Consider the following 17,885-nt stretch of genomic DNA (forward strand, 5'->3'; position numbering starts at 1 on the left):
AAGGAAATATCTATCCACATAAATATACTTGAAATCTTAATGAAAGATTATGGTAATTCTGCCATGAAATTATTACTTAAACCAGATAAAGAAGCATGAAAGTGGAATCTAACTGAGCAATGATAGAAGTAGAATTTAGCTTTTTGACTAAGTAGTTCATTCCATTCTGTTGAAACTGGGATCAATTACAAGAACAGACCAATTAAAGTAATTTTAGAGTGAACATTAAATGTGTTTTCATATGAATGAAGTCTCTGGAATTGAACATGAATTAATAATGTTTCTGGATCTACCTTTCTGTGATGCTGCTGCAAGCAAGTTTTTAATTGTATTTGTACCTCATTGTACTTGTGCATATGACAATAAATCTGACATGATAATGGTGAAATAAGGACCAGTTTTGCCTCATGTACAAACTTTACTTTCCTTAGGATCCTGTAATTCAGAGTCACCACCACAGTTTAGAACTACAAAGCCAGTTAATAATCTTGTTTGGTGAACCAAAAGCTAGTCATCAGGAATGCCTTGAAAGAAATATTGAGTTCAATTATGTCCTTCTCAGGAAGAAATCTACCACCCTTTCTCAGTCTAACCTATAGGGAGCTCCACAACAACTCTTAAAAAAATGTCTTTAAAATGTTCTCTGATGACATCCTGCAATCCAGTCTCTTGGAAGGAGCCTCTGCACTACTTTCTATGTCAGGGATAGACACTGTTTTATCACCCCTTGTTCAATCCCTTCCGACCTATGTTCGTGACACTTTTCACACTCTTAAACTTTTCGATGATTTTAAGTTCCCTGGCCCCCACCGCTTTATTTTCACCATGGATGTCCAGTCCTTATATACTTCCATCCCCCATCAGGAAGGTCTCAAAGCTCTACGCTTCTTTTTGGATTCCAGACCTAATCAGTTCCCCTCTACCACCACTCTGCTCCGTCTAGCGGAATTAGTCCTTACTCTTAATAATTTCTCCTTTTGCTCCTCCCATTTCCTCCAAACTAAAGGTGTAGCTATGGGCACCCGTATGGGTCCTAGCTATGCCTGCCTTTTTGTTGGGTTTGTGGAACAATCTATGTTCCGTGCCTATTCTGGTATCTGTCCCCCACTTTTCCTTCGCTACATCGACGACTGCATTGGCGCTGCTTCCTGCACGCATGCAGAACTCGTTGACTTTATTAACTTTGCCTCCAACTTTCACCCTGCCCTCAAGTTTACCTGGTCCATTTCCAACACCTCCCTCCCCTTTCTAGATCTTTCTGTCTCTGTCTCTGGAGACAGCTTATCCACTGATGTCTACTAAAAGCCTACTGACTCTCACAGCTATCTGGACTATTCCTCTTCTCACCCTGTCTCTTGCAAAAACGCCATCCCCTTCTCGCAATTCCTCCGTCTCCGCCACATCTGCTCTCAGGATGAGGCTTTTCATTCTAGGACGAGGGAGATGTCTTCATTTTTTAAAGAAAGGGGCTTCCCTTCCTCCACTATCAACTCTGCTCTTAAACGCATCTCCCCCATTTCACGTACATCTGCTCTCACTCCATCCTCCCACCACCCCACTAGGAATAGGGTTCCCCTGGTCCTCACCTACCACCCCACCAGCCTCCGGGTCCAACATATTATTCTCCGTAACTTCCGCCACCTCCAACGGGATCCCACCACTAAGCACATCTTTCCCTCCCCCCCTCTCTCTGCATTCCGCAGGGATCGCTCCCTACACAACTCCCGTGTCCATTCGTCCCCCCCATCCCTCCCCACTGATCTCCCTCCTGGCACTTATCCGTGTAAGCGGAACAAGTGCTACACATGCCCTTACACTTCCTCCCTTACCACCATTCAGGGCCCCAAACAGTCCTTCTAGGTGAGGCATCACTTCACCTGTGAGTCGACTGGGGTGATATACTGCGTCCGGTGCTCCCGATGTGGCCTTTTATATATTGGTGAGACCCGACGCAGACTGGGAGACCGCTTTGCTGAACATCTACACTCTGTCTGCCAGAGAAAGCAGGATCTCCCAGTGGCCACACATTTTAATTCCACATCCCATTCCCATTCTGACATGTCTATCCACGGCCTCCTCTACTGTAAAGATGAAGCCACACTCAGGTTGGAGGAACAACACCTTATATTCCGTCTGGGTAGCCTCCAACCTGATGGCATGAACATTGACTTCTCTAACTTCCGCTATTCCCCACCTCCCCCTCGTACCCCATCTGTTACTCATTTTTATGCACACATTCTTTCTCTCACTCTCCTTTTTCTCCCTCTGTCCCTCTGAATATACCTCTTGCCCATCCTCTGGGTCACCCCCCCCCCGTCTTTCTTCCCGGACCTCCTGTCCCATGTTCCTCTCGTATCCCCTTTTGCCAATCACCTGTCCAGCTCTCGGCTCTATCCCTCCCCCTCCTGTCTTCTCCTATCATTTTGCATCTCCCCCTCCCCCTCCAGCTTTCAAATCCCTTACTCACTCTTCCTTCAGTTAGTCCTGACGAAGGGTCTCGGCCTGAAACGTCGACTGCACCTCTTCCTATAGATGCTGCCTGGCCTGCTGCGTTCACCAGCAACTTTGATGTGTGTTGCATAGGCAATAAATGCTGCTTTTTACCAGTGATACCTATATCCTGTAAAATGAATACACACAACAATTAGCATTGTATCCAAGAGGTTGATAATGGAAGCAACTCTTCTGGCATAGGAAAATGTTAATGAATTGGTGAGTGTATATCATCGACACAGGCTCCTTTATTGGCTTAATTCAATTCAAGCCCCCTTTGAAAGGTTTTTAAATTCAGGTTTGAACAATAAGTACTTTTGTTTAAAGTGTTTTCAATAATTTACCTATAGAATAACATGTTTTACGGCTATTTTACAGGAAATTAATTGATGCACTTATGAGGAGAGTATGTTTGATCTGTTGCCACAATTGGGCGTTCACTGGTTGTGGTCTATTGAACCAGTTACTCTTTGTTGTTTGGGTGAGGTGCGTGAGAAGCAATATGCTTGCTCTGCCAACAATCCAAAAGTACTATATTTATGGAAAAAAAATCCTTTAAAAACAAGCAGACAGCTAAAAGCCTCAATGCAAATATTATACTTCTGAGCAATGTCTAAATTTTATAAGCAAAAACCTATCCCCTAATGAATGTTACTTCAGAAGCAAATTGTTTTTATTTTGATAAGAGATATTTTTAAATATTAAAAAAAATCCTAAAATAGAGTTCCTCCTGTCCTTAACTACAACCCTATGAGCTACTGCATCCAACACGTCATTCTCCACAATTCTGCCATTTCCAAAGGGATCCTACTGCCAAACACATTTTTACCTTCTCTAATCTCTAATGCTCCCTCTGTGATTCCCTTGCCCATTTGCTCCTCCCCACTAATTTTTACCCCTGCATGTGGTCAAAGTGTTACACCTGTCCTTACACCCTCTTATTCACCTCCATTCAGTGTTCCCAAATGTCCTTTTAGGTGAGGCAATGCTTCACCTGTGAATCTGCTGGGGATGTCTATTGTATCCAGTGCTCCAGTGCTCCAGTGCTCCCAGTGCAGCCTCCTCTATAGTGGTGAGATCCTTCATAAATTGGGGGACTGCTTTGTCAAGCACCTCCACTCCATCCACCAAAAGCAGAACTCCCTGGTAGCCAAATATTTTAATTCCAATTCCCATTCCGGTTCTGACATGTTGATCCATGGCCTTCTTATGTGCCAAGATGAGGCCACCCTCAGGGTGGAGAAACTATACCGTATATCAAGTCAGTCTAGCAATGAAGCATTTATCATTGTCCTTGTGGTTAGAAACATAGAAAACGTAGAAACATAGAAAACCTACAGCACAATACAGGCCCTTCGGCCCACAAAGTTGTGCCGAACAGGTTCTAAGAGATTGTATTGGTACATACTTGATTTGGAACCCACCATGGTGTCAAAGAGGGATTTCTTGGAATTTAACCATGTCAGTGGTGAGGGCATGAATAAAATGATGCAAGTAGAAGTATGTATCCTAAACAAGACCTTGGAGGCAATAATATTCCTGTATTTGGGAGAGTATATTACTGTGTTTGAATTTTCTGAACCTTACTTTGATCAGCATTTCCAACAAATGTTTTAATTTTGTATTTATTTTATATTACTTTGCCATTAATATATTCTTCTACATTTTTCTTTCCTTAATATTATTATTTAATACCTTTTGGTTCACTATAAAACAAAATCACTTTTATTTAAAGGTGGAGTGTACTTAAATGATGGTATGATCTACTCCTGTTCTGATACTGTAATATAATTATAGCTGAAAATATTCAGCAATATTCCTTCATTTTTATTGTCATATCTGACTTCTAGTGTTTATGTTATTTTGGTAAGAATGACTTTCCCATGTATTTTGACCAAGCTGGAATTGTTTGGAGTACTGAACAATGCAAACTAACCAAGTGATCCTGGGCTGGGAAAATAGCTGTTGCCTGTCACCCCCATCATCTGGGGAATTTAAAGGTCTCAAAGAACACATTCTGGCATGAGAAATTTTAAGTACCCTTTTTATTTCATCTGGACCTTTACTTACACAAACCTACGATAAGCAGTCACTGTGGTGGATGGCTAGCTAGCTAAGAGGCATGAAGCAGGCAAGATAACTATCAGCCATTTTGTTTTACTGGCACCCAACTGTGACATATCATAGTCACTTTCAGAGCTGAAAGTTTAAGAATGTTGGCGGTAATCTGAACTCTTTGGGATCAAATGTCCCTCTCAATCATTACAAATTTAGCGAACTATTTGGCAGCACTATAATTTGACAGTACTGTAATTTGACAATTCAACATAGACTGGTTTGTGTTAGATCTGTTTGTCCTTCATAACATGAGAAGAGGATTTTGAGCACCAATGTGAAGAAACTCATAGTCCTGATTATCTACCTATCAAATTGTCCTGTTAAAATTTTAAAGTTGAAAAAGGACTGACAGAAGTTCTGAGTGACAGCATCATCAAATATTTATGTGTTAATTAGAATTGTTGCACCTTTTATCTTTCTTCTTCTTCATGTGATATTCATGATATATCTAATCAGACAAGAAATGTGCATTTACTTTTTTAACCTGCTATTTTGAAACTATGAAGAGTTAAGTATTTAAGTATTCTGAATTGAGGAGAAGTGAAATATTGGAACATTGTTTGTTGCCAGTAAATAAAAAAAGTTCAAATGACCTTATTCTTTGAATTTATCTCTTGATAGGGCATCCCGGGTGACCTCGGTCCATTAGGACAATTGGGTCCAAGAGTGAGTACAATTGCAACCTATTATAAAATATATATTATCTATTTGAGAAAACATGCCATTGCTGATATTACATCATAAACTATCACAGGGGGAACGTGGCACTCCCGGTGAACGTGGTTTGCCTGGTCCTCCCGGTCTTCAAGGTCCCAGAGGGATTCCAGGAGCTGCTGGCAAAGATGGACCTAAGGTAAAGTTAAGCAGTGATTACAACAGTTAAATACATCTTGCTTATTTTCTAGACAGCAGTAGTTTCTCTAATTGGACTCTAACAGATCGGGAAGTTTGGGTACATGGTTGAGTTCAATGTGTAGGTTTTCCATCCAAATTTCTCTTAAGGATTGTAACTCATATTAGGTTTCCACAGTTGTCATAAACCCTTTTTTTCCACCTTATCTAACTGGCCATTTTCCATGCATGATCCTGAGGAGCGAAGGCAGGAGGCTGCAAAGGTGACACCAATCCTGTCCTCATTTGATACCTATACACTGGTTCCAACAGATGCAGATAATCTTCTCAGAAACAGGGAATCCTTGCAGATTAGTTTTCCCTTTCCTGGCCTCTGCATACTTGGGCCACTTGTGGATTAAATGGTTAAGAACAGATCAATGATTTTGGAAAATAGTCCCACTGTTAGTCACATAATTTATCAAATGACCAAATTAAGGCTTTTTATCTCTCATGATCTAATTTTAATTTGGAAAGTGCTATCAGCATGACATGGGTAGAAAGTCCTTTCAGCTAAAAGCATAAAAAAGAAGTTGGTCTAATTATTTAATAAAGTTATGAAGTGCAGCTCTTCAAATGACCCGATTTCTCAAATTTCTCTGCATCTTAATACATTGTCTGTCATTTTTTTTCTGGTGACTGCTGTATTTTTTAATTTCAGGGTCCTCCTGGACCTGCTGGTAGTACTGGAGATCCAGGCCCTCCAGGTCTTCAAGGAATGCCTGGGGAACGTGGGCCCTCTGGCCCTTCCGGTCCTAAGGGCGAGAGAGTAAGTAAACACACATACCCATGCTTTTATATGAATGCATAGATAGTTCAAGCTCTTTGGTGCTTATGTCCTGTCTAATAACTTCTGTTTTCAAATGGTAGGGCATTGCAGGTGAAAAAGGATCTGAAGGTAATCCAGGCAATGATGGTGCTAGAGTAAGTAAACACTTTTCCCTCCTGATCTTGCATCTAAAATTGATTAGGTGACATCCACAGTTATATTCTGCTTTGCAAGTAGATTGAAAGCTTCTATACCAAGTCAATTGGAACTAGAGTCATAGAGTAATGTAGCATGGAAGCACGCCCTTTGGCCTAACTAGTCCAGGCCAATGACAGTATCCTCCCTGCTAGACCCAATTGTCTGCACGACCTATAACCCTCCAGAATCACTTGGGAAGTAAGATAATGGGATATATCTGTGATAGATATGTAGCTCATGCTGCCACTTAACCAATGCAAAAGGGATTCACCCCTCCTTCCTTCACCATTCTTCCTACTGGCTTATGAAGCATTTCTTGAGGCAGCCCTTTCCTAACTTGCCAGGTGCATGCAATGAATCCTGGGTAAGTTAAGTGGCTTCTGTGGGCCATGAAATCTAGCACTGCCGGACAAACTAAGACAAGTCACCTGTTTCATTCTGATAAAGTTCATTACTGTAATTCCACAAAGTGATATTAATGGCCCCAAGGTGACCCTGCAGAAGACAAAACTCTCACAGTGAGCCCCAACTCGTTAACTTGCCCAGCAGCTAGGAGGGAAATGTACTGAAAAGTAAAATCGAGGTTTGCCAATAAAGTAGGGTAAGTGTGTAAGAATCCCTGACATCCCAATTTTCTGCCCTCTCCTTGCACTTTCTTCCCAGCTCCAAATTATCAATGATTATTAATGATCCCATAAACTCTATCCCCCGTTATCTATTTATGTTTAAAATGCCAAATGTTGTTTGATTGACACTTTGCTGCTGTATTCTTTTGCTACAGGGTCTGCCTGGCTCCCCAGGTCTACCTGGCAGTCCTGGTATAGCTGGAGATAAGGTAATTCAGCCAAAAGTTCATCTCAAATTGCATAAAATGCACATTCTGATGCCAAATAATCTTTTGTTGTAAAGTAAATAGGATAGCTTTTGATCCAAGTTTTGACTTTGTTGAGTTTTTATCTCCTTGGCACAAACTAATTTCTATTTTAAATCAAAACTGTAGGGTGAGCCTGGCTCTATTGGACTTCCTGGCCCTCTGGGATCTCGTGGATCTCCAGTAAGTAAAAATATTTCAAGATGAAAATGCGGTGATACGACCTTTTCACCAGTGTGATTGGCTTTTGAAATGCACCAAGCGAGATGAAATGAAGGTTTTCTTTCTCTGGTGGTTTTCACTGGTCTTCGTTAAATCCAATCTTTAATGGAATATAAATGTATGCCACAAAAACACCTTAAGTACCAGCACATTGTGTCACTCCAGGTATCGAGATAGAATGTAGAAAACAGAAACTAATTGACAGGGGATTTCTGCTCTGCAACAACATTGCAAACTCTTTGCATGGAAAATTTAAAATTATACTAAATGTTTCCTGGATTTCATGGACTGTGGTTGCGTTCCAAAGCACTCCCAAGTCCCTCTGCACAACAGCATGCTGCAATCTTTCACCATTTAAATAATAATCTGCTCTTCTATTATTCCTTCCAAAGTGGATGATCTCGCATTTACCGACGTTGTATTCCATCTGACAGACCTTGGCCCACTCACTTAACCTATCTATATCCCTCTACAGACTCTCCACATCCTCTGTACAATTTGCTTTTCCACTCAGTTTAATGTCATCAGCAAATTTTGCTACACTACACTCAGTCCCCTCTTCCAAATCATCAATATAAATGGTAAACAGCTGCGGGCCCAGCACCGACCCCTGCGGCACCCCACTCACCACTGACTGCCAACCGGAGAAACACCCATTTATACCAACTCTCTGCCTTATATCAGTTAACCAATCCACTATCCCTGCCAATACACTTCTTCCGACTCCATGCATCCTTATCTTATTTATAAGTCTCTTGTGCGGCACTTTATCGAACACCTTCTGGAAATTCAAGTACTGAATACAATATCCACATGTTCCCCTCTATCCACTGCACTCATTATGTACTCAAAGAACTTTCAGAAGGTTTGTCAAGCATCTCTACTTTGATGCTAGCTCTGTAATTATGGAGCTATCTTTGAGCTCAACATTGTTTATAACATTTATAGTGCAACATGTGTTCAATATCAGAACCAACACTGATGGTCACAATATCTATTTGGCAGCAATATGAAAATAAAAACATAATATGAGAATTGTTTCCAACTTATTCACCAAATTACGTCAAATTGCAAACAAGATTCAGATTTTCAGTCTTGTATGTCCCCTCAGTACCTGTTTTTGGCTTGCTTCTGTTTATCCTAGTGGTCCCATGCAGTATCAACCCAGTGGCTGTAGTTTAGCTGGCAGAAGGCTGCTGATTTTCAGTGAAGGAAGGAGTAATTTGCCTTAGAGGGCAACTTCAAGAGGCTGTAGCCTTGGACATCACCATCTCGGTGTGAAGAAGAGGAGTCCAAACTAATTGGCTGGAGATAGAGGGAAAGTGGTGGGATCATTAATGATGCTGTTCTCTGTTAGAGGACTGCACAACTGTGCTCATAGGGTCGGTGTTGCTCCTCCAGGTTGTTATTCAGTTCTAATTGTCCACTGGAGGGCACATTTCCGGGGTATTGTGACTCCTTGAACGTTCTTTAAAGCACCAACACCATTACTGCAGCAGTCTGAACTTCAGCTTGGCTAACAGTTGAGCAGGATTTCAGGACAGATTTCTTAGACTATGTTATAGCACTTCACATGCTGCATGCATTTGTTGATACTGCATTGGGAGCTGAGAGATCAAACCTCAAAGTTATATCTGCAACAGTTGATATGAAGTTACTAGCCACTTCTGTGCTTGCTGGGAAGGATACATTGTAGAAAGAGTTTTAGAAACTTAGAGAATCAAAGGATATGAAGTTAATGCAGGAATGTGATGCTGAGGTAAAAAATTTCGTGATTATGGTATTAAATGAGGGAGCAGTCACAAGAGGCTGAATGGACAATTCTGCTTTTATTTTCTAATTGCTGTACAATGCTATTGGACAATTCCACATTCTTTAGCATTTAGGCATGTTTCTGTAGAATGTAATCCCGATTTACTGAGCTGCTCAGCAGTCATATTCACTTGAGTCGTCAGCAAATCTGCCAACATGATGAGCAAAATGGGCTCCTCCTCTGTCATTATAATTTTGTAATTCTAATATGAGTTTGGGAAAGCTGTAAGCTACATTTATGGAGGCAGCATCAAGATGGGTTTCTACCAACAAAGCTCAAGCTCATTGCCAGAGGTTTGGTGATGAGTGTGCGGTTGCTGAAATGGAAACTGAGCTATGCAGTGCTGGTGCAGTGGTGAGCATGATGGAGGATTTCAAAATGCTTTCCCTGATCTTCAGCATGAGCAAGGCATTGCTCAACATCTTGCTTTGTTGGATCCAGGCCTTAAGGACTTCACTCTTAACATTGATCACCAGTATGATCTCTTTTTACTTTGTCTGCCTCGGAGTATGGATTGATTCATGGAGACCACATTAATTTAGATATCACCACTCATGTACTGGGGCCCCTGCTGGGGAGAAAGTCAGTGAATAGCGCAGTCGGAGCTGTCTCCAATATGTAACCAATGGAATGAGAGGTCAATTTAAACTTGAACTTGCTGTGCTGTCTGCACTACGTCACACAGGAAAGGATTAACTGTAATCCCAAACTCATTTTTTATGTTATTTAATTCTGATTCAGATTCAAACTCGAAGACTGTCTGTTCTGGGTTTGGTGGACTATGTATGTGCATGGGTGGGTGGGTGGGTGGGTGGGTAGGTGGGACAGAGGAATGGGGCTTGTTTAGCTGTTGTTCTTTAGTAGCTTGTTGTGTTTTGTGTCGTTCTGCCGAGCATTGTGGACATGTTAAATTGGCGCTGGAATGTTTGGTGATACTCACCAGCTGCCCCCAGCACATTGCTCTTCTCACCAATGACACATTTCACTGTGTGTTTCAATGCACGTGCGATAAATAACTGAATCTGAATTACGTAATGCAAACATGAGGAATTCTGCAGATGCTGGAAATTCAAGCAACACACATCAAAGTTGCTGGTGAACACAGCAGGCCAGGCAGCATCTCTAAGAAAAGGTGCAGTCAATGTTTCGGGCCGAGACGCTTCGTCAGGACTCACATTGTTTTATTTGGCAACAGGTTTCTGGTCTAATCTCAAAATGTATTGCTTTTGTTGTATAATAATTTATGGATCCATGAAAGAATGTTTGTACCAAAGACTGACAAAACAATGATTAGTTGCTGTCATAGCATTTGAAGGAATATCTCAACCTCATTACATTTTTGATGGTGGGGTACAGCTATTGTTATGAATCAGCAGCAATACAGATAAATTTGAGTCAAGTTTTTACAAAATAAACAACGATATTTATTAACCCCTACTCAAAGTAACATGGAACAGTAAACGAATCGATTAACTTAAACGGATGTTAACAGCATTATGCTTCTATAGTTATCAAACGATTGAACTTGAAGACAATTCTCAACAGATCCCATTTAAGCACAGTCTTAAGGTGGTAGTTTAATAAGTCCATATGATTTATGAAATAATTGAGAGGAAAGACTTCCCTACCTTTGCGATGAAGAAAAGTCAAACTGCGGATGCAGGTTCCAGCCAAGAAATACCTTTTCCGAAGTTATGATGCAGAATTCGAGTTCTGAAAATAACTGACCTTTCTGATGGATGTGGTCATCACACAACCCAAACCGTGTAAGGGTTAAGAAAACGTGTGTGCCACATACGGATGGTTCCAAATGTCAGTCACACCTGTAATGCACTGAATGCCGCTAGTTAACCCCAATCCCTCCGGGGTTCGTTCTGATTCTTCACTTTCACTCTCTCTTCTTCTCTGATGGCGTAACTACCAACAGCGAGTTCCTACCCAAATGAACTATGCACCAGCTGCAGTCTCCCCTTATATACCGGTTAGAACATGCCATCACGTGACATCACATCACCCCACTATCACAAGATAATTACATCATTTGGAAGGAAAGGACAGTATAAAAATAAAGATAATGCTACAGTTGTTATGGGGGATTTCAACATGCAGGTAGACTGGAAGAATCAGGTTGGTACTGTACCCCAAGAAAGGAAGTTTGTGGAATCCCTCCGAGATAGATTCTTAGAACAGCTTGTACTGGAGCCTACCAGAGAGAAGGCAATTCTAGATTTAGTGTTGTGCAATGAACCGGATTTGATCAAGGAACTCAAGGTAAAGGAGCCATTAGGAGGTAGTGACCATAATATGATAAGTTTTAATCTACAAATTGAGAGGGAGAAGGGAAAATCGGCAGTTGTCAGTATTACAGTTGAACAAAGGGAACTATGGTGCTATGAGGGAGGAGCTGGCCAAAGTTCAATGGAACAATACCCTAGCAGGGATGACAGTGGAACAACAATGGCAGGTATTTCTGGAAATAATGCAGAAGGTGCAGGATCAGTTCATTTCAAAGAGGAAGAAAGATTCTAAGGGGAGTAAGGGGAGGCCGTGGCTGACAAGGGAAGTAAAGGACAGTATCAAAATAAAAGAGGGGAAGTATAACATAGCAAAGATGATTGGAAAGCCGGAGGATTGGGAAACTTTTAAAGAGCAACAGAAGATAACTAAAAAGGCAATACGCAGAGAAAAAATGAGGTATGAAGGTAAACTAGCCAAGAATATAAAGGAGGATAGTAAAAGCTTCTTTAAGTATGTGAAAAGGAAAAAAAATAGTTAAGACCAAAATTGGGCTGTTGAAGACAGAAACGGGTGAATTTATTATGGGGAACAAGGAAATGGCAGATGAGTTGAACAGGTACTTTGGATCTATTTTCACTAGGGAAGACATAAACAACCTCCCAGATATAATAGTGGCCCAAGGACCTAGGGTAATGGATGAACTGAAGGAAATTTATATGAGGCAGGAATGGTGTTGGATAGACTGTTGGGTCTGAAAGTTGATAAGTCCCCGGGACCTGATGGTCTGCACCCCAGGGTACTTAAGGAGGTGGCTTTAGAAATCGTGGATGCATTGGTAATCATTTTCCAATATTCTACAGATTCAGGATCAATTCCTGTGGATTGGAGGGTGGCTAATGTTGTCCCACTTTTCAAGAAAGGAGGGAGAGAGAAAACAGGGAATTATAGACCGGTTACCCTGACATCAGTGGTGGGAAAGATGCTGGAGGATAGGTCAGAGTCAGCATGGATTTACAAAGGGGAAATCGTGCTTGACTAATCTTCTGGAATTTTTTGAGGTTGTAACTATGAAAATGGACAAGGGACAGCCAGCGAATGTAGTGTGCCTAGACTTCCAGAAAGCCTTTGATAAAGTCCCACATAGGAGATGAGTGGGCAAAATTAGGGCACATGGTATTGGGGGCAGAATACTGACATGGATTGAAAATTGGCTGGCTGACAGGAAACAAAGAGTAGCGATTAACGGGTCCCTTTCGGAATGTCAGGCAGTGACCAGTGGGGTACCACAGGGTTCAGTGCTGGGACCGCAGCTCTTTACAATGTACATTAACGATTTAGAGGAAGGGATTAAAAGTAACATTAGCAAATTTGCAGATGACACAAAGCTGGGTGGCAGTGTGAAATGTGAGGGGGATGTTATGAGAATCCAGGGTGACTTGGACAGGCTGGGTGAGTGGGCAGATGCAGTTTAATGTGGATAAATGTGAGGTTATCCACTTTGGTAGTAAGAACAGGAAGGCAGATTATTATCTAGATGGAGTCAAGTTAAGAACAGGGGAAGTACAACGAGATCTAGGTGTTCTTGTACTTCAGCCACTGAAAGCAAGCATGCAGGTACAGCAGGCAGTGAAGAAAGCTAATGGCATGCTGGCCTTCATAACAAGGGGAATTGAGTATAGGAGCAAAGAGGTCCTTCTGCAGCCATACAGGGCCCTGGTGAGACCACACCTGGAGTATTGTGTGCAGTTTTGGTCTCCAAATTTGAGGAGGGATATTCTTGCTATTCAGGGAGTGCAGCGTAGGTTCACAAGGTTAATTCCCGGGATAGCGGGACTGTCATATGTTCAGAGATTGGAGCGACTGGGCTTGTATACACTGGAGTTTAGAAGGATGAGAGGGGATCTGATTGAAAGATATAAGATTATTAAGGGATTGGACATGCTGGAGGCAGGAAGCATGTTCCCGCTGATGGGTGAGTCCAGAACCAGAGGCTATAGTTTAAGAATAAGGGGTAGGCCATTTAGAACGGAGCTGAGGAAAAACTTTTTCACCCAGAGAGTGGTGGATATGTGGAATGCTCTGCCCCAGAAGGCAGTGGAGGCCAAGTCTCTGGATGCTTTCAAGAAAGAGATGGATAGAGATCTTAAAGATAGCAGAATCAAAGGTTATGGGGATAAGGCAGGAACTGGATACTGATTGTGGATGATCAGCCATGATTACAGTGAATGGTGGTGCTGGCTTGAAGGGCTGAATGGCCTACTCCTGCACCTATTGTCTATTGTCTATAATGGCAGAGGACCATTACATCATTCCAACAGCATAAGACAATTACATCATATTCACGAGATACTCATGGGACAGGTAACACCTCTTCCACCAAAAGAAAATTTTGATCTAACAAGAGCCGAATTTTACCTACAATTAACAAAATATACAACTGTATAAAATTTACAAAATTGCGCAATACACACAATTATCATACAGCACTCTGCAACTAATATAACATATGACAATAGTGTAACCAAAATATTACATTACAAGTTCAACATCTGGACAAACAGTTGGCAATTACATTATCTTTGCCTTTAATGTGAGTTATTAAGAGATCATTTTCTTGTAAATTAAACTCCAATTCAGTAACCTTCTATTTTTGTATCTCAGTTTACTCAAAAATACCAATGGATTATGATCGGTGTAAACCACCAGTGGTTTCTGAGTTGTGCCAACATACACATCAAAATTTTGCACAGCTAAAATAAGAGATAATAATTCTTTTTCGATGGTTGAATAATTTCTATGCTGCCCATTAAATTTCTTGGAAAAGTAAACTACAGGATGGTCAACATCATCATCATCATCCCCTTGTAGTTACCCTGCTTCTGCAGCCTCGTCACTAGCATCTACAGCTAAGGAGAATGCCTTTTCAAAATCAGGTGATTTGAGCACAGGTTGGTCACATAGGATAGCTTTCAATTTATTAAGTGCTTCCTGACAAGGCTCTGTCCAAACAAACTTTTCACCTTTCTTCAGGAGGTTAGTTAATGGAAGGGCAATCTTGGCAAAGTTCTTACAGAACTTACGGTAATACCCTACCATTCCCAAAAATCTTCTGAAAGTTTTTGTACCAGTTGGAGTGGGAACCTCCAAAATTGCCTGAACAGGAGCCAACCTGCCTTGACCCACAATGTAACCAAGATAGGTCACAGTGGCATGCCCAAATTCACTTTTAGCTAAGTTAATAGTTAGGTTAGCTTTCGAAAGCCTGTCAAACAGTTCTTCCACTGCAGACATATGTGCCTCCCTAATGTCATTCCCTGTGACTAAATTATCAAAATAGGCATCTGTATGTTTTAACCCTCAAATTAAAGAATTAATCATTCTCTGGAAGGTTCCTGGAGCATTCTTCATTCCAAATGACAGAACATTATACTCATATAGCCCAGATGGTGTCACAAATGCAGAAATCTCTCTACCTCTATCCGTTAATGGAACACACCAATACCCTTTCAACAAATCAAACTTCGTAAGGAATTTAGCTTTTCCAACCTTGTCCACACAATCATCTACCCTAGGGATTGGATAGGCATCAATTTTTGTTACAGCATTCACCTTGTTGTAATCAGTACAAAACCGAATACTAACATCTGGTTTAGGCACCATGACACAAGGTGAACTCCAATCCGAAGTAGAGGGTCTAATAATATCATTGTCTAACATATACTTAACTTCTTGTTTGGCAAGTGTACATTTTTTCGCATTCATTCGATATGGATGTTGCTTTATAGGTTTGGCGTTTCCAATATCTACATCATGTGAGGCTGCTGTGGTTCTTTTGGGAATGTCTGGAAATAAATCCCTATTTTTCAAAATTAACTGCTTCATCTGCTGCCCCTGCTGTGGCTGTAGATGAGCCAATTTCTCATCAATATTTTCCAAAATTGTCAAATTTGTTAGTCTGGCAGAAATAATGTTTGGTTTAAAATAAGCCTCAGATGGATCAGCTACCAAGTTCCCAGGGGGGTCAGACTCATTGTCACTGACAGCAACAGTCATAGCTCTGGACTGTTTCCCATAATAAGGCTTTATCATATTTACATGACAAAGTTGTGTTGGCCTTCGTTGATCTGGTGTTTTTACCACATAGTCCACATTATTAACTTTAGATATAATCTCATAAGGACCATGAAATCTAGCTTGTAAAGGGTTTGTTTGCACAAGGAAAAGAACCAACACCTTATCTCCTGGCTTAAACACCCTCGTTTTAGCATCCTTGTCATACCAAGTTTTCATTCTTTCCTGAGCAGATTTGAGAATTTCCCTTGCTAAGCTGCAAGCTTTATGCAATCTTTCTTTAAATTTTAAGACATAATCCAGCAAATTAGTATGTACTCCTTTATTAACCCACTGTTCTTTTAATAATGCAAAAGGTCCTGGGACATTGTGCCCAAACACAAGTTCAAATGAACTAAAGCCTAGGGACACCTGCACTGACTCCTGCACTTCAAACAAAAGCAAATGAACTCCCTCCTCCCAATCTTCCTCATTTTCAACACAAAACGTCCTAATCATAGTTTTAAGGGTAGAATGGAACCTTTCTAAAGCCCTTTGTGATTCGGGATGATATGCAGATGATGGCTCACTAAATGCCGGAATTGGTTGTGATGGGGCCACTGGGGAGATTTGATTAGGTTTACCTACAACCTGACAAGTGTGACAAGTTTGGCAAAAGGTCTTCACATCTTTCCTGAACCCAGGCCAATAAAAATGTTTAAAAACCTTATTCACAGTTTTCCTCACACCAAAGTGGCCACCCAAGGGTATATTATGAGCCAAAGTTAAAATTTCATTCCGGTAAACTTTAGAAACCACTACCCTGGTGAAAAACTGCCCAATCCTCGCTTGCAGGAATCTTAGGTGGTCTCCCTTTCCTCATTAATACTCCACTCTTGAAATCATACCCTACTGGCACCTTCGCGATCTCATTATCTGGGAGAGCTTGTTCTCTTAAGGTGGCAATCTCAGGGTCTTTGCTTTGCTCCACTATACTCTCCTTCCTAGACAAGAACAAGTCTTTAACATCATATATATTACAAGGATCCTGATCAAATAATGGAGGTAGAAAAGTTATTGACAAATCATCAAACTCTGAATCCTTATTTGAATTGTCGTGAGTAACAGACCCATGCTGCACAGAACCCTCTGCCTTGGCAGACTTTTTTTTCATAGCTCGGGTTATTGCACAGGAGGTACAGGTTTCCCCCACCATCTGAAGGTAGAGCGTTCCCATGAAACAGTTCGTAAGCCGGAATGTCATGAAGCGAAGAAGCAATTACCATTTATTTATATGGGAAAATTTTGTGAGCGTTGCCAGACCCAAAAATAACCTCCCAAATCATGCCAAATAACACATAAAACCTAAAATAACAGTAACATCTAGTAAAAGCAGGAATGATATGATAAATACACAGCCTATATAAAGTAGAAATACTTTTCTACAGCGATTGCCTGCACAGATCTCCGTAGCGAAAATCTCATGCTAGCGCCGTCAGCAGAAAATCTCGCGCAAGCGCCGTCGGCAGAGACATGGAGCAAGCACTTTCCAGTAACCTTTAAGCTATGAAGCTGCCAAATCATACCAAATAACATGTAAAAATACACAGCCTACATGAAGTAGAAATAATGTATGTACAGTGTAGTATCACTTACCAGAATTGGGACAGCGCCGAGCACACTGATGATGGTGTGTTAGGCTGAATTGTCAGAGTTTGGGTGATGCAGAGGCCCCCACCCTCCGGGCAGGAAACCGATACTGATCCACGAAGTGTGCAGGTGTACAGCGGCAGCCGGGACGCATCCAACACATCTTTAAGAAAAAAGCCGAAATAAACATGCTAATTAATTAGGTGCTGCCCGGCACATAATTAATTAGCATGCTTATCTCGGCTTTTTTCTTAAAGATATGCTGCGTACCTCCCGGCTACCGCTGCATTCTCTGCGAATCAGTATTTGTCTGCAGCCTGAGGGTTGGGGTGGTGGGACACTGGGGTATCATCTCGTCGTCGTCTGAATCCATTAGAGCAGGCAGCTCATCTTCTCCTATGACTGCCCGCCTTGATGTCGAAGGTTGAAGTTAGTCGTCTGCTGTGGCTGATGTGGAAGGCTTGCTTGACTGCCGAGCCTCGCGCATTTTTCTATCATACAGTTCTTTGTAAGAACTCAACCATCCTGCAAATATCCCCTAAACCTACGTACCTTTTCAAAATTAAAGTCGT

The 17,885-nt window shown here is 41.4% G+C and overlaps 1 protein-coding gene across 1 annotated transcript in view; it reads left to right on the plus strand.

Annotated features, from left to right (window-relative positions):
* Window positions 1-17,885, plus strand: part of LOC134348514 (collagen alpha-2(V) chain-like) — a 296,032-nt gene that overhangs the window by 229,179 nt on the left and 48,968 nt on the right. The window contains exons 32-37 of the mRNA XM_063052002.1: window positions 5,233-5,277; window positions 5,366-5,464; window positions 6,164-6,271; window positions 6,373-6,426; window positions 7,251-7,304; window positions 7,470-7,523. Of these exons, the coding sequence (XP_062908072.1) occupies window positions 5,233-5,277; window positions 5,366-5,464; window positions 6,164-6,271; window positions 6,373-6,426; window positions 7,251-7,304; window positions 7,470-7,523 (414 nt within the window). The remainder of the gene's footprint in view (window positions 1-5,232; window positions 5,278-5,365; window positions 5,465-6,163; window positions 6,272-6,372; window positions 6,427-7,250; window positions 7,305-7,469; window positions 7,524-17,885) is intronic.

Source organism: Mobula hypostoma, chromosome 6 (assembly GCF_963921235.1).
Source record: "Mobula hypostoma chromosome 6, sMobHyp1.1, whole genome shotgun sequence".
NCBI lineage: Eukaryota > Metazoa > Chordata > Chondrichthyes > Myliobatiformes > Myliobatidae > Mobula > Mobula hypostoma.